This window comes from Nymphalis io, chromosome 16 (genome assembly GCF_905147045.1).
Source record: "Nymphalis io chromosome 16, ilAglIoxx1.1, whole genome shotgun sequence".
Classification (NCBI taxonomy): Eukaryota; Metazoa; Arthropoda; class Insecta; order Lepidoptera; family Nymphalidae; genus Nymphalis; species Nymphalis io.
This window is the reverse complement of record NC_065903.1, coordinates 8,247,216-8,275,146: the sequence shown is the minus strand read 5'-3', so window position 1 is coordinate 8,275,146 and position 27,931 is coordinate 8,247,216. Positions and strand designations below refer to the sequence as shown.

Below are 27,931 nucleotides of genomic sequence, written 5' to 3'. Positions count from 1 at the left end.
CAGCTTAATTTAGCGAAAAATACTTAAATTTTTAGCATGTTCTTATAAGTTGAGTACTTTCAAAGAAGTATCGCTCTTAGATTTATGATTTTAGAGGTCAAATCGTGCTGACATTGCACAAGCTTTAGAAGTTTCAATGTAGCTCATTCATTACCAACGTCACATAAACGACTTGATGCGGTAATTAAATGTGACTGCGGCTTGACAAGGGATGGAAAATATTTTAGAAGCTGTGTTGTCCGCCACTGTGAGTTTAACGACTGAAAATGCTAGTCATTACTGAAACTGCTAATAAATAAAACAAATTTAGTTATACTAGCAACCATGTATTATTTTGTACTAATTAATTGACTAAAAAACCGAATTTACCTTTATATATGTACTATGGATATGGTTTCATAGTTAGCAAAACTATTAACTCAATTTTTTTATATAAATATCTTGTATACTTACTTCTTGTTATAATTATATAAACTTGCGCTTGAATTATCTTCTTACTTTTACCTTCTTTGAGTCTCCCCAACCTTCTTTAAAAATATAACATAAGTAGATAACGTCCATTTTATGAGTGTACATAGGTGTATAATTTGTGTATCTTATACATAAAAATGTGGAATCATAACCTATTTTATGAATTATTATGATCAAAGTTAAATATTAATAAAAGTTAAAACCTTATAAAAGTTAAAGTTGACAGTGTGGGCAGACTACGTTGCCCTCAGTCTAATTTCCAAGCAAGCATAAATGAATTTTTGATTAATAGAAATCTGGTTATAAGAGTAAAACTTGCTTATTTTTCGAGGTTGCCATATAACAAAATTAATTGAATTCTTTTTTTTAATAAAACGAAATACATTTCAGTAATTAAACAAATGTAAAGTACAATAAAATCAATTTATGGTAACAAGAATGTATATAAAAAATATTAATTTATTTAAATGAAAAATAATTACGTAAAAACTTTGAAAGTCAATCTAAGAGAAGACATCTTTACATATGCCATTAGAAGTCCTGGTATCTAAAGCTAGCCTGACAAACCGTGGATTTGTCTACCCCTGGTATTGACTACTAAGAAATTATTTAAAGACTGAACGTTTAAGCCATTAATGCTCGTGACTATAGAAACTTTGACTCGCAATTACATACTTTTGAGATGAAATTCATAATCAGATGGTACAAATTATATGCATGATACAATATCGTCTCTTCAGTGGCACAGACTAATAATATTTTAGCTTCTATTCGATGAGTAAGATATGTGGACGTAGTTTAGAATAATTGTTTAATTTTCATTTATTTGTTATGTATGATAATTATCAGGAATATAATTTAAAATCGTGACGTAAATTTACATCATAATTTCAGAAACGTCTGGTATCCGATTAAAAAAAATACAGTTTCGTATACTCAAAAACAAAGTTTTTCGTGACTTCTGTTTACCCGTTTGTCATATTCTCTCCGTATATATAAAAAATATAAATAGGTTATAACAGTAATAAGAAATAATCGTAGGTAGGTAAGGTTGTAACTGTTTACATAGGAAATGTATTTATATCTTAATTAAAATAAATATTTCATTTTAATAACATTCAAATAACGTCTTTGTTATTTTTACTTAATGTAATTTTTGAATTAAGCAATATAAATTTTATTTATTAAGTATTATGTTATAATAAACATAATTAGTAGAGTATGTAACGAAAAAATATTAAGTAGTGCACTAATACTAATATATTTTAGTTTTTAATATCATGTGACGTTTTCCACACACGGCCATCTGATCCCAAAATAAGCTTGTACAAAGCTTATGCTATGGAAACCAGACAACTGATATACTACTTTTCTTTTGTAAATACATACTTTTATAGATAATTACACACAGACTCAGGACAAACAGACATGCACACAAATGTCTGTCCTGGGTGGGAATCGAACCCACAACCTTCGGCGTGAAAGTACGCCGAAGGTTAAATAAAGGGTAAAACCAACTACGCCAACCGGGTCGTCCGCGTTACTTTCACTTGACAAATTTCAGCGGCGACAACTGCTTTTTGGGTGAAATTTTGAATATTGTATATGTCATCATCATCAGTGATGTTAATTATTACTTTTAATTATATTCATATTTTAATTTTACTTTCAAAGTTTCGATAACAACTTCGTGAACATTCCAAACGCCATTTTTCCACGAATCCATAATAAATAATGGTATTCATTATTCAAGATTTCGACCTATGATATCACGTCAATTCAATGAAAAAAGATGTTTATTTATCTTTACTCCTTCTTCGATTGGAATAGGCTATATATATACGACATTACATACACATCAAAGGACTATAGCCCTGAGCGTTTGTCATCATGCTTGCTAAGCCGCACGATTCTAATAAAGCAGAAATTAAAATGTAACTAAAACGATAGATTAAACAGAGGATTGGATGGTTCGAGATGGTTAATATCATGACTTAGACAGAAAACTTGTTATTTTTCTGAATATCTAGAACAAATAAATCAAATATTATGATTTTTAGCTTAACTATTATTAAACAACACATAAATATCGATGAAATAAAATATCAATTACTTATGAACTTCATTTTTTTCTTTTATTATATACGCGTCAAGAAATTAAAAAAATGAACCATTGCACAATATTCTCTAATTGGAAAAGCGATAATGAAGAAAAAGGGGTCTTTCGTGTATAAAAAAAGCTGGAATAGCTTATAAGAAAAATGATTCTCACACAATGAGTGGAAACTCATTCTGTTGAACGTTTAAAAATAGACTCCAATGCATAAACCCGTGTTTTCCATTTGCTCAACCGACTGTGTCTGATTGCAGAATGTTATTAAATAATTGTTGTATTTTAGTTATACTTTCTTGACTTTATGTGAAAATAATTAAACTTATGTTATACAATGGGATAGCATCAAAAAATCGAAATAAGTCCAGATATATTTATATAACAAAAATATTATTCACAAGCGAAGTTTAATAATCTCTCTTCATATTATTATAGCTATAGATATGAAAATTTGTTATTAAGAAATATTCGTATTCATGCAGTTCACCCTAAGTTTTGTATTCTTTAAAATTGTAGTACATTGACCCGGTGTCCAGACATATCGTTAAATAAACTAGTCTAGCTCAGTTTTATCTGTTTTGTAAAGCTTAGTTAACCCTGTGGCATTACTGCAAAAATTAAACATAGCTAACTTTCATATCAGATACATAAAATAAAAGAGTCGAGCACATTTTTTTAAATGGGACAACTATTATTACACTAAAATAAACTATACTTCATCTATATAAATAAATAAATTTAAAGTGTATGTCTGCGATTTTAAAATAACTACCTCTTTTAAAGTTAATGTACTTGTTTGTATTGTACTTGCGAGTTACCAAAACAATATTTCTTTTATTTTTGTTTGTCTGTCTGTTTGTCCGGGCTAATCTTTGAAACGGCTAAAATTTACAAATTGAAATAACTGAATTATTATAAGAAGTATTTTAGGTTCCGTTTAGTCTTTATTTTATCAAAAACAAGTTGAGTCTATCAAAAGTAACAAAAACGTACGTATTTTTGTTGTTATAATATACGTTGCGGCCATTAGCCCATAGATGGCTATGTGCCAAATACGTCAATTTCTGAAACACGGTGTCCAGATTTTCCGGATTAGTGTGACCTTCTACCATACCTATCAGCATACGCGTTACGTTCGCGTTGTTGTTATTCGGTCGTTGTTTCGTCTAATTGTTTTGTTTTTTTTTTTTTAAATTAATTTTATTATTACGAATCAATGTTAAACGTGTCAAGTTATTGATAATATTAAATACTTTATGGCTTTAGATTGCAATTATTAACTAAGTTGTAATTTTGTTCAATTAGTCTTAACTTCTTAGTAATATTTTTATTTTGAATTTTATAGATTATTACTTTTTACTTTTAAGGTACCTATTCCTTAGTAGTAGGGTTTAATAAAGCTTTAATTAAATTGTTTAGTTTTATCCTTACTTATAGTTTCATTAGATAAGAAGGGTTAATTTTATTTCTATAAGTTGGTGCTACTTTACCGATGATAAATATAGCACGTTCACGTGTAAGTCATGTCAAAGATACCGTTGTTCTAGCTAATGGACACTACGACACCTAATATAGTATATAAGAAGGCATTACAATAATTCAGTAAATTCATTTATATTTCCTAGAATAATAATAATAATAGCATTCATATCATAAATACGAAAGGTTAGGCGTGTTGTGAATATAACTTTTTTCTTCACGCTTTATTACAGATAAAATATGACATAATTAACAAATTAGCAAAATCACTTTATCCTGTTAAGGTGATCATAAAAGTTAGTTCCACCGCGCTACTTCAGACTGGTTGGTTGTCATACCTATATATATATATAACAGTATTTCACATAACACATGCTGGTTTTCTCACAATGTTTTTCTGCTCCACTGAGCACGAGATGAATTGAAAATACGAATTAAACACGTGAAAACTCACCGGTGGTGTGATGGTGATAACTAAATGCTTAGCTTTGGGTTCGTTTGAAAATCAATCCATTTTTTAAAAGTTATTTTTCTCTTTCTGATATAATTATGTATGGGTCAAATTTTGCTACTAAATTTTAAATCATTTTTAATTGTACTTAAATTTTGGACACCCTTTCAATGCTGGTTGCATATACAATTTTTTTTAAAACAGTACTAATAAATACGGAGACGTTTTTTTGTAATGCTTAACTGAATATAAAACTTATACCAGAAGATGCAGCGCGTTTCAGAGAAGGTATAAATATACGTTTTAGTATATAGTATATAATAAATATTTAAAAAATATATATTATATTAATATTTTCATTACTAAAATACGTTTTGCGTTTTGAAATTCACTCAAGAAGTTTGATGAGCTGCATTGAAGTCTGCATAACATATACCGTTGTTACGTTATTGGTCTGGCGATTTCCAACGATTTTATTTATTTTCTTAGTCGACCTTCATACGATTCGTATTTACGTTAGTGGATTGTTGAAAAGGTAAACATGAAAACGTTTACTTGACTGTGTTATTTAACAGTCTATGAGTACAAGTATGGAGAGTTGCACATTATATTTCCTGAAATAATCATTGTTAAAAAAAAAGTGTTGTCAACGGCACAGATATACATCAAATACTGCGTTTTTTAAAGTTTACTTTTTTGGGATGTTTCCTCTTCATACCTATTTTTAATATGAAAATTCACTAAAAAACTTTTATGTTTATAAGATATCAAAGATTTAAAGCCTAAGTCTTATTATTATTATGGGATTTGATCTGAAAGTGAATTGAATATAGAGATTACGTTACTGTGTATCTATGGTATATATTAAATGCTATTAAAGATTAATAGGTAATAATTACACTTTTTTTATTTAAAAGTAAAAGTAGTGTGACCCACTGCTGGGCTAAAGCCGTCTATCTTTTTGAAGAGAAGGTTTGGAGTTTATACCACCATGCGGCACCGATGCGAATTGTATCAATTGTTATTAAATACTAATTAAAAAAAAAACATATGTATTTATGATCTGTAGCTACTTCATTTCTTAATTAGTTTTCTTTTTTAAAAATCTATCCAGATATTTAGTTATATATGATTATATTTTACGTTTTGTTCTTTCGTAGCGAAAATGTACGTAATTTCGAATCTAACTTAATATGAAGACATTTTTATACAAAAAATAACTAAAATCTTACATAACGAATTTTGCGTATATTTAAAATAAGTTCAAACCTGGCATAAAAGCATTATTGTTAAAAAATCTTTAATCTAAAAAATATTTTTTAGAAATACGGAGAAAACATAACTTATAGACAAATTGTAAAGATTTATAAACGAAAATGATACCAAAATGCTCGACGGAACAATAATTAATATTTGGATTACCATAGTTATAAAATAGAATGATCATACTCGGAAATGACAAGTATACATAAGTAAGAGCTAAGTAAGCATCACAAATATAACAACAAGATAAATATGCAGTAGGTACTTTGATATATTTTTTATTTTACTAATATTTTTTTAAAGTATTTCGCAATTTGTTGACTTTTAAGTTTATATATGTATATTTGCAGCTAACTAATAGACCTTGAGCATTTTAATTACAAGTTTCGTTGCTTACAGCATCTTTGATAGATCCTTTTAAAATAAAGAAAGTAAAATAAAAATTACGTCCTTTATTTGATACTTATAGAGCTTAACAAGATTTTTATATTGCATAAGCTACGTAAACCGATATATCTATTTCAAAGAACACAAGAATACGTTTTTTTATATTTATTATAAAACAATACAATATAACGGTATGTAACCCTCGGTAGATAAGCTTTTTACACACCATATATATTAAAATCTTTTACTAGGAATTCATGCTAATAATTGCCAATAATGTTAATAATGCTTTTTTTGGTAAAAAAATATTACCAAATACACAATAAATTTTCGTATAAGAAATATTAATACGGCTTTTCACAGGTACACTAACGCTGATCGTATTAAAAGGACTTATTCGCACTTAACAAATGAGCAAAAATCTACCATTTATTATCCTATGTAACATATTGTTTCATTAACAAGTTGAAGGTTAAACTTGCCGCAGGATACAAATCTTAACCTTGTCTGTACTACATCAGGGTAATGTGTATAAAATATATATTATTATTTGAAGACAGATATCGAAACTCTCTAGTTTCTGGATGTATGTAACATTATTTTTCGTTTGATTTTAGAGCTAGTCCTAATTAGACCACTGATCAGCAAAACTCAAAATAGGATCATGTAAGCTGTTCAGTTACGTCACGACAAGGATTGAGTTATATAATAAGAAAAATCATATTCCATGTTGTCAGCTGTGCTATTTAATCAAAACAGCGATGGTATTTGGGTATACAAGTTAAGACGGTTTTTCTTACATAGAACATGATCAACAATCAATATATTTTTTTGTTAATTGTATCAATTTATTAAAAAAACGCACAAATATTAAATTTCAGCGATATTTTGACTACTGTATATTCCAGGAACTGCTTGAAGACCCTGGTAATAGTGATAAATAAATTTATTGATTTTAAACGTGTTGGCGCGAGACATTTACGTAACGCTACGATAAAACACCGTTACCTACAGACACACAAGCATATATTATCCAAACTAGAGTAACTCACAACCAGATGTATATTCGTGATTGTCGGCGATCATGTGTTTGCTATGGTGGCCATGTTTATGGTGTTAACCGCGTCAGCGTAGCGAAAGTTAAAATCGAAAACACTGAAATATTACACTTTTGACCGGTTTCATTATTACTTGCATATATTACAGTTCAAAAGGCTTATTTATTGGAATCCAGTGTGATTGTATTGATCGCGTTGGGATACGTGGTTCGCGCTGGCGGCCGATAGCGCCGCGACTGTCCGCCCGCCGCAAAAGGCGCCCTTTACGACTGCGCGCTCGCTGTTGTGTTTCCCCCTTCTCTCCCCCTTAACAGGGATTCTTGAATCCAGATCCACGTGAATAACGTTGTCAATAAACTTGCTAATGTATCATACAATGTATCTCGTTGAGACTAAAGGAGTCTCGGACGTTTTTAATGGACTATGTTGTTTATTAAATTCAACTGAGTGACAGTTTCAAAATTGCACTTCAGTTTTGATATTGCAGTAGACAAATGCAGCAGATGTTGATTTCCCCTGAGATGTTGATTAAATAAAATTTTCGTACAGCATAAAAATATTTTCATCGTAAATGGAAAGCGTTGTTCGACGTTAATATACGACTGCAGCTAACATGTTTGCGTGAGAGAATAAAATCAATAAATAATTTAAAAATTACCATAAAAATGTCAATCAATAAATATTCATTGAATAATACATATATATTATTCAAGCGCTGTAAAACATATGCTATTTAAACTAATAATAAAAAAAAAGATATTTATATTTTATTCTTATTATACCAATCATGTGATAATTTTTTAATGATTTTATTGTTAATATCTTTTCTATATATTTATAAATATTTTAATTTTTTAAATGATTATTTTTGTTAATTCATAATGTTGATATATTTTGCAAAACCTTTAATTTAGGAGACACTTGATTTATGTAACGTTATGTTTAAAGACTCAATTGTATTAATTAGTGTACTTCTTGTTAGTGTTGATATTACAATAAATAAATAAAAACAATAAATTATCAAGTAAAAAAACCGTTCAAAAACAGTGTTTAATTTATTCTCTAAAACAAATAAAAGCATTAAAACTATGCTTAATTTGTTGGGACTATTAATTCAAAATTAATTTCCAAGATTTTCACACATACTAAACATGCCTGGTGAATTTTACATTTTAAAATTTCGCGATGTTATTTATTTCATACATTATTTTAACATTAAATTGGTTTATGCCATGATCGTATTTTTTTTTTATTATTTTGGCCGACGTTTTTACAGTATTGCACCTGCGTGGCATCGAGCTTACTGTGAACTTTGCATGCCTGACCTTTGGATCAAGCTTAATCTCATGTGTTTGGCGCGATCAACCTTTGGCAAGAAGTTTATTAATGTATATAATTAATATAAAAGTCATCCGTCTAGTAATCATCAAAGTGAAACATTTAAAATTATAATATTTATACGTAAAAATATTTTGATTTTAAATATCAAATAACTTAACATATGTATCCGGTATTACATACGTACAGTTTTATACTGTATCTGTGTTATCAATAACTATAATACTTAAAAATGCTTCGGCTCCCTCGTTGGTCTAGTGGCTAGATGTAGCCAGTCTTCCGGTCACCGGACCGGACCGGGACACCGCTCAGCATACGTTGGAGGCGTGCACCGCGTAGAGTGCGGAGAGGGAGATCTTGGTCTGTGAGGTCGGACAAGACCTCTCCCTGCGAGCAATCGTGTCGGCGACGCTCCTTCTGTGAGACCGTCATGGTCAAGAAGGAGAAGGTGGAGCGGGAACGAGAAAGGGCCGATCCATCTCGGCTGAGACAACGATGGCGTCGTCTCGGCCCTCCCACAGTCCGACGCCCGGGACTTAAAAGATAGGACGTAACCTTGGGGCCGTGGATGCGTGAGGTGGGGCTGTGGTACGCACTAGCGATGAGTGTGGGGAGTAAAATTACCTTCGCCCCGTGAGGAGAGCTCCGCCGAGCTACGAGCGGAGCACAGCACGGGAGGGCTAGCGGTTGCGTTATATCAACACAATCCTCTCAGCCTCTCAGATCCGTGCCGAAGACGGCATTTACAGTGGTTTTTGTTGGAATCCGGTTATAAGCCGGTCCCTACCACTAAGGTAGCCGGATACCTTTTTAAAGGTTTGAGAAGTAATTTGTTGAATCCCAACATGAAATTTTTTGTCAAAAATTCTCAATAGCTGCTCGGAGTCTGGAAGCAGGAAGATTCTGCGCCTGAACTCTTTCCGGTCGTGTCGGATTGCCGTCCCATCAAATTATGAGAGTTGAGGAATAGAGAGTGCACCTGTGTTTGCGCACACTCTTGTGCACCATAATATGTCCAGCGCAGTTGGCTAATCTCTCTTGAGATTGGCCGCCGTGGCCGAAATAGGTCTGGAAGACTATTATTATTATTAATTTAAAATAATTAATATTTTTGAAATTAGCGATATCAAATACAGCAAGATTGCTCAGCTGTTTTCATTTAAATGTGCGCTAGGTAAAGTACATAAATTTTAAAAGGAATTAAACACACCGAATATTAAAAAAATATATATAATGTTACACACTTATAGCTATCTCGCTTCAATAGTAACTTCCTTGTTAGACAAATAAATCATAACCGGAAATTGCGAAAAAAAATCTCACCCGGACAAGCATCATTAACTTTTCATATGCTTAATTGGAGTTTTTAATTCATCTTGTGCTTTGTAAATGAATACATCGTAGGGAAATGTAATGGATAGATATCTACTGCTTGTGTATCACTAACCCGCATTGGAACAGCGTATTGAATTAAGCTCCAAACCTTCTCAAGAGTAGGCCCTGTCCAGCAATGGGACATTAATATATCGGACTCTCAAATTGTTGTAATAGTCAAGATGCATAATAAAATATTCTACCAAATATAAAACCTTACGATGCAATCTGAAATGAGCTCGCTTGAATTATAAATTTATTCGATGACTCAGTACAGGTGATCAATCAAATCGAATGACCTAGTCGTGTTGAAGAAATCGATTTGAAATTTTATTCGAATTAGAACAACATTCTAGAAAAAATGAAGTTATCCAATAACATGTATTTAATTCTCTTTTGTTATTGAAAAAAATTGCATATATCATTAAAATAACATAAGAGTCAATTTGGGTTCAGATAATATTTCTTTTTATTGTAAGTTGCAGAAAAGAAGAACTTGAGGCCTTAAACTCAGGTTTCGTTTTGATGAAAGTATGTTATTATATTCGTTTAGAGTTTTCCTATCAAAAAGTTTTTAGTAGTTGCTAGTACTTAGAAATTTTCTCTTGAAGAATCTTGAGTATTGCGTAAGTGGATATTAGACTGTGATAGGAAGGAGTTCAAAGAAAGCCATTGTGTGCGTCACGCACTCGAGCATTATAATACGTCGTGCGTGATTGACACAGTCTCCGTTGAGAATGACGTCGGCCGAAATTCGATTGGAATATACGATTAAATGACTGGACGGATTATGAAGGAATTTTATATTATACATACACAGATACATGTACAGTACTATGTATGTATATTATGTATGTATGTAACATAGAACTAAAAAAAATATGCCTAGTTTCGCTGACAAGCCCTCTCTTTTATCAACGTGTCAATCAAATTAATTGTATCCGGCCCATATAGCATCGCTAATTCAAAGTTGACAATGGCTCTTGTACGAATCTCATTACTCCGTTTTCTACTTAAACTATGTGCCGATGATTTTCTAAAATACTGAGAAAATGAATATGATTATGTACATAAGAAATATTTACATAAATAAATAAGTAAACACATATAGAAATTAAAAATAGCTACTGTACAAATTAAAACCGCGTGGAATGGTTCATCTCCCTGTTAAATTGTAATTCCACTGGACGAATAATTAACTAGCCCTCAGCAGTATTAAAATGAATATTTTTTTCTTCAAATTATCAAACAATCCAGTATAATGTAATAGTATCTGCGAGATTTATCTCGTAAATACTATTACATTATAAATGAAATGAATACCAAACCCCAGGCAGGATGTATTGACATAGCGAAGCCGGAAACTTGATATTATAAGCTTATCTTTACTTCTAGTGTTTAAAAACAATATCTATTTCTTTAAAAATCATTCAAATATATTGTGTAAAATATGGTTGTTTAAATGTAAAATATTGCTTTGATAGTCCAGTAATTTAGTAGCTAGTTTATAAGGCTCCACACCCCGAGGTCCTAGGCTCAAGACGCGGGTCGGGCAATGACAGTTCGTTCAGTTTCGGAATCGGTCTTATACTTCCATTCAAAATATAATGAAGAAATATCGAATATTTACAATAAATGTAATTACTATTTACTGACTTTGAAGAAAAAATATTACGTTCCGTAACTGGAGTTTTAAAATTGATCCTCGACACCAATCCAATAAAAACGTACTGAACAAATCCAATTACTGAGGGTGATTGAGAACATGGCGGGATTTAGAAGTAGTTTCAACTTTAAAGTCACTAATCCGCGCTTCACACCTTTCCCAGTCGACAGGTTAATAGCCAATTTTCACACTCTTCTGCCAAAAATAGGGAAAATGCTACCGAAGAGATAACTAAACTTTTGTTTTTGTATAAACTGTATAAGTTCCAGCGGTAATCACAAGATATAATTCAAAAATTTGGTAGCAAAAGTAACTATAAAGACTAAATTTATACACCATTGTTTGTTTGCTGTTTATTGATATATACTATATGTAATACATATGCATTTGAGAACTATATAACTTAATAAAAAAAACTTTTAAACAATAAAATTACATAAATTTAAAATACAAAAAAACTCAATAAATATAACAAGGGGCAACGTAGAATTGACTTGTCGTAAATACAATTAAACTAGTTTTGTGATCAAATAACAGATTATCAGGACTGCCAAATTAATTTGCATGTAAAGGGTTAATAATAGCAAAACCATACGTTGTCTTTCCTTTGTAAAGATATCCATTTTTATGACGATTTGAAAGGTTTAGAAGTTAATGTGCATCGCGCCATCAAGTGGCGAGTGTCAAAAGAGTTGTCTCATGGTAATAGATCAAATGGTTTCAAAGTCTCTTAATTTAAACAAATATCGCAAAAGCGTGCACTAGCAAAAAGATACGTTTATTTAAAAAAATCTTAGGTATTTTATATATAACTATATAATGTCGTCGGCTAGTAGTAACATAATTATATGTAAAATAAAATATCGAAACTAGAAAGATTTTCTCAAGATACCTGAAAACTATCTTCGTACTTTAGTTTCACGTTACCTTTGACGTACGACCTAACAGACATATTGATTACATTCGTGGCTTAACAACTTGCCTGTAATACCTAAACAAGCTATTAAAAGCATGTATGTTTGGTGCTACGCACTGTACGCTCATAATTATTGTATATATTTCTGTCTTGTTCACCTTAGATCCACGTGTTCATTTACAATAGACGCTTATTATCGGAATAAATTGATTAAGTTTATTTAATCTTTGCAACATATTTAAAAAGAAAAACAATATCACCTCGCTGCTCCAACGCGGGTTGGTGGTGGTGGTGGTGGACACACATGTGAGTGAACCGCCGAGCATGAATGATGAATTTATAAACGCAATTTAAGCACATGACAATGCAGTGGTGCTTGCCTGTGTTTGAATCGGCGATCATCGCGTATAAGTTTCACGCATTCTAACCACTCAGCTTTTTTGTGGCTTTATAAAATCATGATTTACATGTTTTAATAGAATAAAAAAGCCGCAGCTGATAGTGCTTAAATTTTGAGCACACATTTGTTGTTTATGACGATAAAATCTAGTATAAGTACAAAATTTCATTCGTTTTTAAGGTTTTATAAAATGCTTACAGGAACGCAATTTAAAAAACGGATTAAAAAAAATATTTATATTGATATTATTTTATGTAATAAAACATATATTCTGTTAACAAACACACGGTAAGAACGTTTGACATATTAGCAATATCGTAATTGATTCACAATTAAATTAACAGTGCTGTATTAAGTGTCCGAGACACTCAAGTCCGCAGTTGACAATTTGAAACAATCATAGACGACAGAACATCCCTGAGGATAGATCTGTACAGACAAAAAAAACTAGAAATGCCTTCTGGTGTCATATTCATAATATATATTCCTTCCAGTAACTATGAACATATTCTTAAATTCGGTAAGCCGAAGGAAATGCTTCCGATAGACGACGCGTCGTTCGAAAAGTGTCGCTTGGAAGTAGAGCTTCGTAATAAAAAAGGGAAAAGCCTTCCCATACATTTGACACAGAGCTACTATAACGAAAGCTTTAATCCTAAATTGGAAAACATTAACGAAGACAATGAGTTTATCACAATGGAAAGCGTAAGTAGATAAAGCTAAATATCATCTGGCTACAAAATTATTATTATATTAAAGATTATCTTAGATCAAAATTGGTTTATGCATTATTTGATTTCTCATTAAAGTTTAAGGTTTTCGTTTTGTTTACACTTAATAAATCATTGTCAGCGTGCTTAATCGATCTTTTGATATTGTAGATTTTGGAAGAATTGTTAAGAAAACTAAATGTCGAACAAGCAGTATGGTTGAGCGACAAATTAGGTAATTACTACGAGGTCGTTTTTCCTCTAGCCACTGGGGACCCATGCGAGACCATGCTACATTGTCTCACGCAACTAGGAATTGGCGTTCGAAGTAAATCTATAGTCAGGTCAGTTTTTAAAATGACTTAAAAACAAATACTAGAAGAACTAACATTAAAAACTAAAAAAAAATTAGCTGAAACAACATCACGTGGATTTTGAAATATGAAAATTAGTGTTTACACTTATCGTAAAATTTCATTTATTTTACAGAATATTAATTATAACAATACTTTAAATAAAATATTTACGAAGACAAACTAAAAATATAGTAATAATTGTATTTTTTATTTTTATAAAATAATCATCTACAGATATATAAACCGTTACACAGATAGATACGTTTAAATGGATTAAATAAATGGGTACAGGGGAAGATTAATTACATTAAAGGTTATAATACAAGTAATATTATTAAGCAATTTAGAAAATTAGAACTTCCACTTCCGCTGCAACATACTCGTAGAGCCTCGATATTCAGACAGATAAATAAATTTTGAATACTTAGGTAAGAGAGATTTTAATTAAGATGATTTTTGTGTAAAATGAAATATCTTACGCTGAATTTAATATTTTTTATGGACTCTCAGTTATACTGTTATGCACTTTATTCAAGAAGGCACTATGAAATATCTTATTCACAACATTAAATTGAACGTAAAAGTCCCCGGTGTACAGTACAGTCTAGGATATTGGTTCCGCATGTAGGTTCTTCCGACCAAATTCGACAAGAGACAGATCTTTTTATTAGAAACAAATGACATAATATAAATATCATCATTATGATCATCAACCCTTCGTCATCCACTGCTGGACATAGGTCTCTCAAATGTCACGTCACTGAGCTCGATCCTCAGCTCTCAATATCCATCCGCTGCCAGCCTCTTTGCGAATATCATCACTCCACCTAGCCGGAAGGACGTCCTACGCTACGTTTGCCGAGACGTGGTCTCCACTTCAGAACACGTCTACTCCAACGGTTGTCGGTTCTGCGACATTTGTCCAGCCCACTGCCACTTCAGCTTACTAATCCTTTGGGCTATGTCGATAACTTTGGTTCTCTGTCGGATCACCACATTTGAGTTTCGGTCCTTCAGAGAAACTCCGAGCATAACCCTCTCCATAGGTCGCTGAGCGACCTTAAAATATGCCTTGTCCATTAATTTGGTTTCTTAACATAAGCTTTAAAATTGATTAATTAGTGTTACAATCCTTCTTTACTAAATGTTGTACAGAAAGTTAAGACTTTTATTGTTTTAGCGTTCTACCTTGTAATGTGGTGCATGCGGCGATTGAATTTACTCTTGATGATGATGACGCAATGCTGTAAGTTACTTTACCCTGTAAATTATTTGTTATAATTTCTTACTATTTGCATTCAAGTGTAAGAGAAACTTCCCAAGGTCAAAAATAATATCATATTTTATTGCTTGCGACTAATTATACAGCTTGGATAGGAAACCCATGTAATTTTGTAGTAATTTTTTTAATTTGTAGAATGTAAATGAATGAATGATATGTCAATTGAGATGCTGAAAATAGTCTCAACTACTAAATTAAATCAAAAAATAAAAATAAATATACCCAAGGCATGGACGACAGCGTCTATTATAGAGAATTGAAATTTTAAAAGTTATATTCAAATCACTGTAATATATAAATTTATTATCTAAAATAATCACTAATAAAATATTTGTCGTTGTTAATTTTTTTTCAAAAACTCGAACAAGAAGAAAAAGTGAAGAAGCAAAACGATGGCGCAGTTTCGTTGAGTCAATTAGGTCAAAACTGACAGTCAAGCAAGTTGTAGACGGCGTCCGAGGCGGTGGAGAGCTATCGTTTGACTATCTTACGCTTATTATAACTGCCGAGTAAGTATTGAAGTACCTACGTGAGCTAAAACTTAAATATTACATTACAAAAAAATTCAACCCTAAGGATATATTGAGTCTATTTAAATTAAAAAAAATTTATTCAAAAAAGTATTGAGATAACATCAACCGTATATACAACAATGTGGTTGTATATACGAAATAATTGCAAATCTAAATAATTTAGCTTTTTATCACAGTTTTGTCAGAGCATCGAGATGTAACATACGAAATTGTAACAAAATAGGGGCTTAGGATTTGTAGAGCGAACATGCGCTCCGTAATGTAGCGGCTAAAGGTACATAGCAGGATTCAAAATGTGGAACAGTGTTTCATTCGATGTATACAGTTTTGTATTCAAATTTTTATAAAAAATGGTTGATTTAAATTTTACAAAAGGAATATTGGTTTTGATTTATTTTATTGGCTATACAAATATTGCTACCCTAGAACTATAAAATATATTTTTTTATTATTGTACTTATTACCTACTGTTTCCTTTTTATTCATTTATTTTTCAGGGCCGAGATGGCTCAGTGAATATAACCCGTCAATTTTATCGAAAATAGAAGGTTCTAATCCGTGGAAGCACCGCTAATTTTTCATATTCTTAATTTGTATTAATACACAGTTTATAATAATTTAACTCGTCCGGTGAAGAAAAATATCTCACCGAAACCTGAATATTATTCGGAAATAAGAATATCCAGTTACTCGCACTGAACCGTGAATCAGCTCCAAACCTTCTCAAGAAGAGAGAAAGCTATACTTTACTTTTTTTTAAATTTAATACTAATATTTTGTTTATTTTTTTACAGTTCCTTAGCGGCTCTGGGCCTTGTCGAAAACAATGCATCGAATATAGTGGCAGCCATGTTAGTCTCACCTCTTATGGGACCAGTGATGTCAATAACGTTTGGTACTATCATCTCTGATAGAAGCTTGGTTCGAAGCGGTTTCGAAAGCTTGGTTCTGGGGATGTTTCTATCCCTCTTATTTGGATTTTTTTTCGGCTTAATTTTGGGCACCACCGAAATGCCTTGGGGTTTTGGAGATTGGCCAACAGAAGAAATGAAGTCAAGGTACACATTGTAATTAAAAAACGCTTTTTTTCATATGTAAGCATAAATCATAATATTTTCAAAATATTCCTTGGTTTAAACTCTCAAATATCCACTAATCATCAAACAATCATTAATTATTTGGAAAAACTCACACAATTACTCACCGAAGCGAGTTGCACCATTAAATGTTGCTTCAAATGCTGAAACCTAAATGTAATTTATCTTCTTGTACCAGAAAATATCTACATACCTATATTACTAATATTTCTTTTTTAGAGGAAATGTCCGGTCGTTGTGGATGGGCGTGCTCTGGGCTTTGACCTCAGGAACGGGTGTGGCCCTCGCTCTTTTGCAAGGCAGTGCTGGACCTTTAATAGGGATAGCAATTTCAGCTTCCCTGTTACCTCCGGTTGTTAATTGCGTAAGTATATATTTAATTTATAAATAAATAAATTAAAAAAAAACGTGCTTTATGGTGAAGGAAAACATCGCGAGGAAACCTGCATGTGTCTAATTTCACTGAAATTCTGCCACGTGTATTCCACCAACCCGCATTGGAGCAGCGTGGTGGAATAAGCTCCAAACCTTCTCCTCAAAAAGGGAGAGGAGGCCTTAGCCAGCCAGCAGTGGGACATTCACAGGCTGTTACCTATTTAATTTTGTATAGGTTTATGATGTTTATTTATGTTCTCGCGATGATGAAATGAAAATGAAAATGAAAATTGAAGGGAAATGGGGTAGGTATAATAAGACACGTCTGCACTGTTTGACAATGATTTTAATAATGAATATTAAATAATCAAAGTAAAGATGTTCGTTGATTGAATGAGTGGTGAGCGAATGTGAATGAGTGAAAGATTGAATAATATAATGAAAGAAATCTATTATCTATGGAGGCTTGAATTTTTGTATATTCCAACAGTCCCCCTCAAAAATACAAGTTTACAATACCATAACATAATTTCTTTCATTACTCATTCTTACAAATAAAATACTAACTATTTAGTTACATAAACCATAGTTTTTTTTTATTTTTTTTATTAAATAAACTCATTCCTTCATTTACTTGATTAACACAAAACATGAATTATTTTTCAAAACAAATTTAAATTCTTTCTTAATTCTATAAATCTCTTGGAGGGTATCGCTTTTGTGAACATGTCAGCTAGTCGATTTCCTGTGGAAATAGGTTCTAGCTTTATTATTTGATTAGCGATTTGTTCCCTAATAAAATGATATTTTATATCTATGTGCTTAGATTTTTTGTGATTTGTGGGGTTATTGGCAATACATATACAACTATTATTGTCTTCAAATATTACAATAGACTCTGTTATTTGTATAGAAATACTATTTAACAATGACCTTATCCAGACTGCTTCTCTCACAGCCTCAAAGAGAGCCATGTATTCAGCTTCCGTTGAAGAGACGGCGACAGTATTTTGTTTTCGTGTGGTTCACGAAATTGTACAATTATTAAAGGCCTTAAACAAATAGCCAGTTGTACTTTTTCTGTCGTTCTCGTCACCTCCCCAGTCGGAATCTGCATACCCACTTATTATCTCTTTATATTCAGATTTTTTATAAACCAATTTTAAATTAATTGTACCTTTAATGTATCGTAAGAGATGTTTTAAATATTTCCACAACTCTTCGTTATTTTTAGATTGATATCTACTTAATATATTAATACAAGCACAAATATCTGGCCTTGTGCAAAGCATTGCATACATAAGGCATCCTATAACATTTTTACAAGGTGCATCATAGTGAGTGTCTGAATTTAAAGCTACAAAATTGATTTTAGAAGGAAAAGGTGAATTAGATGGATTACAATCTTTCATAGAAAATTTATTTAGAACATTTTGCAAATATGTTGTTTGATCTAAAGAAATTGTATTAGTTGTTCTTTGAATTCTAATACCAAGAAATAGTTTGAAGTCCTTCAAATCAGTCATTTGAAATTTTTGCATTAAACTGTTTTTAAACGCTTGCAATAAATTACTATTTTAGTAGTAATAATTAAATCATCAACGTACAGAACTATATACACGTTTTTATCTATACAATTTTTATCTAATATGTATCATACCAACACCTGGCTTTAGGCCATATAATGTTTTATTCAATTTACAAACCTGGTTATTACTTGCTAAAATACCTTCCGGTACTTCCATATAAATATTTTCTTTCAATATACCATTTAGAAACGCGGTTTTAACGTCCATGTGGTGTAAATGTAAACCAAACTGATTTGCCAGTGTTAATGTAAATCTAAAAGTAGTTATCCGAGCCACTGGTGCGAACGTTTCTTGATAGTCTTGTAAATACTCTTGAGTGAAACCTCGAGCAACCAACCGAGCTTTATAACGTGTAGGTTCGCCAAATTCATTATTTTTAATTGTAAATACCCACTTGCAACTTATAATATTAACATTTTTCGGTCTAATGACTAATGTCCACGTTTGGTTGCTTCGAAGCGACTCAATTTCATCCTGTATAGCGTTCAACCACTTATCAGAATCGTGCCTATCGAAAATATTCTTATATGATGTAGGTAAAGATTGCGTATCATTAAAAAGAGATAAAAATAAATCAGGATCGTGCATTTGCTTATAATTCTTTGGGGGTAATTCTCGAATTCTTTCGCTACGTCTTAAATTAGTGGTATTCGATTGACCGTCCAACGAATTGTCATTCAAAGAATCTTGTTGTTGATCTATTTTTAGCTTTGCCAAATCAATTTCGGGCTTACTAAATTTTGAAAGGGTTTCAATGTTGTCACTACTGCAACGTGTAGGGCGTGATTTTTCAAAGTTTAACTCGTCAAAAATAACATCGCGAGCTATAAAAACTTGATTATTTTCGATATTGAATAATCTATAACCGTTTGCATCGTAACCGATCAATATTGACTTGAAAGATTTCTCATCAAATTTAGTTTTTCTAGCTTTGTTATGAACGTATGCAGTAGATCCAAACATTTTTAAATGATTTATTTTCGGCCTTTTACCATGCCACATTTCGTATGGTGTTTTATTTATCAGAGTTTTAGTGGGTAGTAGGTTAATTAAATAAGTAGCTGTTAAAACAGCTTCACCCCAAAATATTTTATTTAATTTCGCACTTGTAACCAATGTTCGAGCCATTTCGGTTAATGTACGATTCATTCTTTCTGATACACCATTTTGTTGTGGGGTGTAAGGAACCGTTAAATGATACATTATCCCTTTGTCAACACAAAATTCTTTGAATTCGTTTGAAAGATACTCTCGGCCATTATCGCAATATAAATTAACAACTTTAGAATTAAATAAATTTTCACATTTTGTTACGTAGTCTTTCATATATTTATATGCTTCAGATTTAGAATGCATCAAATACGTTACTGTATAATGAGTAAAATCGTCAATAAAAGTAATAAAATAATTTTTATCATCAAATGTAGGTGGTGTAATAGGACCACAAATATCGGAATGAACTATAAAAAGTGGCCTATTTCTAACTGATTTATCTTTTGATTTTGCAAAGGGCAACCGCGACTGTTTACCAAGTATGCAAGACTCACATAATGTATCATTAGGCATAATATCATTAATTAGGTAACTATCATCAATTAAGTTTTTTAGAATGTTAAATTTATTTTTGTTTAAGTGACCTAGACGCTTATGCCATAGATCGTAAGATGTAGAAGTTTGAGACAAATTTAAAATATGTTGAGATCGCGTATGAACTTGAAAAACTAATTTAAATAAATTATTACTGATAACACTCCACACTAAACACTTGATACTATCGTTAATATAAACACTGTTATTTTTAAATATAACAACCATACCTGCTTGTTGAATACGATATACAGATATTAAATTACATGGCACGTCCGGCGCATATAATACATTATTAATCGTCCCTTGAAAACCTAAATTAGTAGTGACATTTATTGTACCTTTACCAAACGCTTGAATGCTTTCATTGTTCTTAGCTATACCAATTTTAATCGGTATTGTGAACTCTGAGTAGGAAGAAAATAATTCCTTACTATTTACAACGTGGTCAGTTGCGCCCGAATCTAAAATGAAAACAATATTATTAATATGATATTTATAAGAATTTGACAACTTACACGTTGAAAACATAAATGCGAAACTGTCCTCGTTATCGTTTCTGATTTGCAAAGCGCTCGCAGCTGCTGTTTTACTGCCGCTACTACCTCCATTTTGTTGTAACTTTTTGAAAAATCGACAATCCTTCTTCATATGATTTCGTCGTCCACAATGATCACAATATAATTTTGAAATTTTATATGATGAATTTCCGGTGTATGACTTCTTTTTATAATAATTATATAATTTCTTTTTATCGAATCCAATTTTGTTCTGCGATTTGAATGTATTCGTTGATGTATGTAAAACTTTGAGTTCTGTCGTCGTGGTATTCTTTAGTTTGACTTCTTGATCTAGAAGACGAGTTTTTACAAAAGATAGATGCAATTGTTCCTCTCCAAGTGTTTCCAGCGCCGTTATAACACCATCGTATGATGTGGGTAGAGTTAAAAGTAAATGTGATATTTTATCCATCTCATCCAATTTTGCACCAGCCGATATTAATTCGGTAATGATATTATCGAAATTGTTAAAATGTTCGAATAGTGTCACATCTGGCTGTAGTTTCATATTAAGTAACTGTTTACGTAAAGCCAATTGAGTCGCTAAGCTCCTCCGCTCATATACTTTGTCTAGCTCGGCCATTATGGATTTTGCAGTAGAAGAACCTCTTGCAAAGCTTAAAAATGTGTCACCCAAGTAATCTACAATCGTACCTTTTGCTAGCATATTCTTCTTAATCCACTCATTATCTGGTATTGGTGGTGGTTCTTCGTCAATAACAGGCAATAACTGCATTTCTTCTAGTAGTGACCTTATACGAAACTTCTAAGTACTATAGCGATCACCGTTAAATTGTTGTATATTTCTTTTACTTCGCGTATCCATTTGAGTAACACTTTTACTATTAATTTTAATTATTTAAACAACTTTAAACATGACCTGGGCCCATAACCTGAAGGGAAATGGGGTAGGTATAATAAGACACGTCTGCACTGTTTGACAATGATTTTAATAATGAATATTAAATAATCAAAGTAAAGATGTTCGTTGATTGAATGAGTGGTGAGCGAATGTGAATGAGTGAAAGATTGACTAATATAATGAAAGAGAAATCTATTATCTATGGAGGCTTGAATTTTTGTATATTCCAACAAAAATGAAAAAATAGTTTATTCTTTATCAAGTTGTACATAGCAAATAAAGGTTGGGACCCTCTAGTGAGTATAATATAATACTCGTGACAGAAGGACCCGCTCTTCCATAACATACAATTCTGTCCATGTTCTTAAAAAGAATAAACAATATCTTACTATATACTAAAACTCACAATCAGTAGGTAAACTAACATTATATCAAAATGAATTTTACTTGTGTGTTTGTGTGTGTGTGTGTGTGTGTGTGTGTGTGTGTATGTGTAGGTGGGTGTATGTGTAGATTACAGTAGATTAGATTATGTTTTATGAAACAGAATTAATTCGGTGTCATCGTATGTTTTTGTTTTTAACCATTCAAATAATTTCTGTTTGACGTTAAAGTATTGTTCGGGATATATGTTTAGAATTTTATTAATTTTATTATAAAGGTAGGCAGAACGTGTTATATATTGGTTGCTAGCAAAAGTAGTCTTAGTTTCAGCAATTTTATGTTTTATTCTTCTGTTTAATGAACTGGATTTAATGAATTTTAATGATTTATGAGCTTTAAGAATGATACGTTGGATATACATTTGTCTGACAGTCAGTATCTGGCTCATTGAATATAGCGTGTACGTTGAGAAGCGATATGGCTTGAAGTGGATAACTTTTAGCAAAAGCCTTTGCGCTCTCTCAACTTCAATGAACTCAGATTTAGCAGCTCCTCCCCATACAGGAATACAGTATTCCAATATTGACTGCGCCAAAGCTTTATATATTTTATGTAATAAGGCCCAAGAGGCTTTGTGGCGTAACATCTTAAATATCCAAATTAGTTTACGCAATCTACATCCTATAGCTTCTAGCTGTGCATCCCATGATAGTCTTTGATCTATTAACACACCAAGGTACTTGAAAGAGTTCACTCGTTTGATCATGGAGCAGTTATTACAATCCTCACATTTAATGCTATTGGAAACATGAACTGTAATATTGTAGTTACTATCTGGCTGGGTTCGATTATAGATGGAAAAAGACATGTAGTTTGTTTTGGTTGTGTTTAGAGACAGTAAATTTGACTTCAGCCAACAGGAGACAGTGAAGAGACCTCTTTCTGTTGTATTTTTAACTTTAGTCCAACTAGTATCAGTAAAAACAATTGCGGTATCGTCTGCATAGGAAAATATTTTAGCATTGTTTATTTTTAAATTACAGAGATCATTAATGTAAATTAGAAACAAGGTAGGTCCTAAGACACTACCTTGCGGTACGCCATAAGTTATTTTTGAGGCACGACTAACAAACTGTCCAATTTTGACTTCTTGAGTTCGGTCGCTCAAGTAGTCCCTAAAAAGAGCCAGCGAGGTATCTCTGATTCCCAAATATTCTAACTTTTTCACAAGAATGGGGACAGAGACCGTATCAAAGGCTTTTTTTAAATCAAGGAATACAGCCAAAGACCTTTTACCACTGTCAAGACTCTTAACAATGTGCGAGGTTAGAGCTTCAACAGCGTCCTCCGTGGATTTGCCCTGACGAAAACCATATTGAGAGTCCGACAAAAGCTTAAATTTATTTATGACGATACGATGATGAATACTCATAGATTTTGATTAATGTTTAAAGAAAACGTTTACGATAGCAAAAGCAAAATCAAATAAAAAATTACTTATGTTTAGTTTGACACGTAACAAGACAGTGTTAAGTTCTAAGTTGCACTGATTTTTCATGTGCTTAATTTGTTTTTATTATTAAACTGTTGTTCATTTATTGAATGATCGTGAGGAGACCGAAATGTGTCGAATGAACATCTGTCGTATTTGTTTCCATCACTCCGAAATGAAGAGCGTGATGTAAAAACACCTAACATTCTTTTAAAAAGGAGAGTAGACATTAGGCCAGCTGTGGGACATATTTGTGGGATGTTTTATTTAGGTACTTTACTAAAAAAGAAACATTCCAAAATCAATAGTATCAATAGAAATTTTAGTAATAAAAAGAGTAACTCCTTACGTTACTAAAATATTGATTTTATTTTATTTTTTATTCGCGATTTGCGCCAATGTCTTTATAAAGGAAATTAATTACAATATACATTACAAATAAGTAGCGCTTCAAAATGAAATAACTAACGAGGACATTGAGCGAGGAGATAAGTGAGTATGCATTAAATACGCTAACAGCTAACATTATACAAGGTTATATGCAAGTTTGTAGACATGTAAAATTCATGACATTACGTAAAGCTGTTCGTCATTCATCTACAGGGTTTGTTTTGGGCGCTGGCATGTATATGGCTGTTGTATCCAGGCGTGAAAATACCCCACATCAAAGGGGAGCCGTATTACGGTAATTCATCTTACGTGCCGCTCTACCATGAATACATGCCTATAGAGTTCGCTGTTAATGGTAAGATTTGCATGTTAAGAACTGTTTGTCGTTCATGCCCTTTATTGTACCTATTACCTTATGTAAAGCTCTAGTATCTAATTAGTCAGGGATTTATTATCTTATATGTAAATGTTTAGGGACAATATGATCTATAATAAGTTTACATAATGTTATAAGTTTTATACATTATTAATTTCGGACTTTCATTTAAGATGAGTGAAAAACGTTCTTGCTATAAATCCATTAGATACTCTAAAAAAGTGTATTTAATGTTATAAAATAAACAATTTTTAAAGGGAAATGAAAGGTCGACATCTCTTAATGATTTCGACATACCTAATTGAGTACCTAAGTGTTATTAGTAGTAGGTGCGCGAAAAAAATGCAACCAAACACACTAACTATAATAAATCCAATCCGCAATAAGAAGCACATTAAAAATTTGGTCACAAAATGAATATGAATGAAATGCATTTTATTCAGCATTCCATCACTTTAGCAACTCCTTCCCCTTCATAGAAAAAGTTTGTTTTTAATTAAAACTAAGATTTCATGATTCAAACTCTTTTTCCATAACACAACTCAATTTCAGTCGAATGATATATATTCTGAATTGATCCATCGCAAAATTATGAAATGTGAATTATAATTACAGGAATCGTGAGTTGTTGTCTGACCATCGTGAACGTAATCTGCATATTCATAACCGCTATCATCTTTCTTAAAATCAAGGAGGTGGCGGCACCCTACACCTCTACTCCCGATTTAAGGAGATTCTGGGAGAAGGACATCAAAGTAGCGCGAGAAGCGAACCGTGCTAATTTATATAAAGCTGAAGATGATGAACGAACTGAGTATGATCTCTTAATTATTAAACTTTTTAGTTTACTTTTTATTTGAAAAAGGATTTTTCATCTAATAAAGACAAAAGTTATTGAATGACTCGTTCGGTCTAGTAGGTATATAATATTTAAAATCTTTCTTTTTTATAAACGGTATTGATAAAAAACAAAAACAAATGATATACCATCAAAATAAGGACAAATAGAAAGGTTAAAAGGATTTTTCATGATGATACTCTATCAATCTATTTTTAGTCTCAACTAAATGCAATGTTCGCCAAGTAAGATGGCATTATCTAGCTTAGAACGTCTATCGATTTTCATTAACACTAACTAAGAAATATCGAAAGCGGATTTAATTAACGACAAAATGGAGTACGTAGATATTTCTTTATATTTTTATTTATAGGAGTAGGTAAATTTACTACACACCTCGTTGAAGTATAATTATTGTCACATATTGAGATAAAAATTTACACTAATAAACATTAATTTAAAAAAAATATTGGTCACTTGTGAAGACTTGTGATTGCATTTGATTTAAACGATATTCGATACACGAAGTTTTTTTTGGGAAATAAGAAGGCAGTTTTCGATTTTCGAAAAAAGTACTACTATTTGTTAGTACTACTATTACCGAAATAATAGGCTTAATGTGATGTTATATGAGAATTAAATTAAATACTTTATTTGAATATTGAGAATATTAGCTTTCAACAAAAGCCGATATGGCCCAGTGGTAAGAACGCGTGACCTTAACCGATAAACGTGGGTTCAAACCCGAGCAAGCAACACTGAATTTTCATGTGCTTAATTTGTTATTATAATTCATCTCGTAAACGGTGAAGAAAAACATCGTGAGGAAACCTGCATGTGTCAAATTTCACTGAAATTCTGCCACATGTGTATTCCACCAAACCGCATTGGAGTAACGTGATGGAATAAGCTCCAAACCTTCTCCCCAAAAGGGAGAGGAGGCCTTAGCCCAGCAGCGGGATGTTCACAGGCTGTTAGTGTAGCTTTCAACTGCCACGTTGGTCTAGTTGTAAGTTTAAGGAATCCTACATAACCCGACCAAACTTCCCCGCAAGGAATCGGGCAGAAGGTTAAGTGAAATATTAAGTAAGTGATAGAAAAAACGTTATTACCTTAAACCGGTGCAGATTTTGATGTATTTGGTTGAAATCTGGGCTTAGATTTATAAAAATATTGGCCTATATAACTATTACGCTCTCTCCTTGGAAAATGGCCGTCAAAGAGTGACATGGCGGGAAAATCGGTCACGAGAACATAATTGGTTATAATATTCTCTTGAAAAATATGTAGATATATATTTAAATAAATCTACCATTAACAGCTGTGGTAAGTAAAATATAGGTAGATATTAATTCACGGTATAAAAGTTATTCATTCTGTTTAACGTGAATACAATATTAAACATTCCAGGTTAGTATTGGAAGACTTACAACAAAGTAACGATGAGGACGTTAAAGAAAAACTGGAAGCAGCTGTTCAAGAAGCACTCGATGATGAGACGTATAGAAAAGTTAAGAGAATGAGCTATCAGAGCCATACCGCTGACGAGGTACACTCATACACCTTATAATTATTGTAAGAACTCGTGTACAGGGATCTTGAAGTCTCTAAATTTTCTAAAATTTAACTTCCTGTTTAAAAAAATTGCGATTTTAATTAGGTGCTGAACCAGGTACTGTATTAGGCGACTGTCGAGGTATACATATATCATTAAGTTTCATTTAATATTTTTTCAACCGTTAGGTAATCCGTACAATTGGACTTCAAGCTCGAAGCCCAGCGTCAATCCAATCAAGTGTTATCGCGTCTGGGGTAGCGACCCCTCGCGGTAAGGGATCCAATATTAACGACATCGCTGCTTTGGACAAACTGCTGACTTCGCTACTGGGCTTGCAAAATAAAAGAACTAGATCATTCAGATCACATTTCGGAACGCCGAGAACAAGTAGATTACCAACTTTAGAAGAATTTGGACGAAACAGACGTTCCGAGTCGTGGTCAGATAAAATATTTGAAGACTCCATTGTTCGGAACGTAATAAGCAGTTTGAAGTCTAGCAAAAGGAGTTCTGCAGCTGAAGAACCTTTTTTGACCCCCAAATAATAATTGTATAACATTTTACGTAAAAGTAGTTTGTTCGTTCGTTACGCATGAAAATAACTGTTCTTATATACATTAATTTTAATATAGTTTGTTTTTTTAGTAACGCACTAGGCGAATATGTAGGTCACATTTTTGAATATTTAGTATAATTATATTAGTTTATTGTATTATATTTATTTTATTTTATATTTTACACAAATATCAGTTAAAATAAACCAATTCTATAAAGGCAAATTTCATTGAATTAAAATCATTACTAAAAATTAACATATCCTTATGTCTGTCTATCAATCTGTAACATTTTATATAAAAAAATATATCAAAATCAAAATACTTTATTCAACATTGAAGCATTACACTTGCTTATTGATAGTCAAACTAGAAACTACTACTGGTTCGGAAAAGAAACACCCAGCCCTGAGAAGAACCGGCGTAAGAAACCCAGTGGGTTTTTTTATCAATATTATCAAATCTAAAAAAC

At 31.9% G+C, this 27,931-nt stretch overlaps 2 protein-coding genes across 8 annotated transcripts in view; one reads left to right on the top strand and one right to left on the bottom strand.

The window, feature by feature from the left end:
- LOC126774163 (sodium/hydrogen exchanger 3) overlaps positions 1-7,456 on the bottom strand; it is a 36,484-nt gene extending 29,028 nt beyond the window's left edge. For all 6 annotated transcript variants that reach the window (XM_050495536.1, XM_050495537.1, XM_050495538.1 and 3 more), the window contains exon 1: positions 7,217-7,456. The gene's annotated coding sequence lies outside the window, so the exon portion shown is untranslated. The remainder of the gene's footprint in view (positions 1-7,216) is intronic.
- A 5,896-nt stretch (positions 7,457-13,352) lies between these two features.
- On the top strand, positions 13,353-27,475 carry LOC126774185 (uncharacterized). Of its 2 annotated transcripts, none has more exons than XM_050495587.1 (10): positions 13,353-13,621; positions 13,798-13,970; positions 15,163-15,228; positions 15,636-15,773; positions 16,592-16,855; positions 17,114-17,258; positions 24,347-24,488; positions 25,125-25,323; positions 26,758-26,896; positions 27,091-27,475. In XM_050495587.1, exons 1-10 carry the CDS (start codon positions 13,370-13,372, stop codon positions 27,448-27,450), a joined length of 1,878 nt encoding a protein of 625 aa, XP_050351544.1. In that variant the 5' UTR covers positions 13,353-13,369; the 3' UTR covers positions 27,451-27,475. The 2 variants fall into 2 exon arrangements, with proteins under 2 accessions (XP_050351544.1, XP_050351543.1); XM_050495586.1 differs by having other exon boundaries at positions 15,633-15,773.
- The last annotated feature ends 456 nt before the right edge of the window (positions 27,476-27,931 follow it).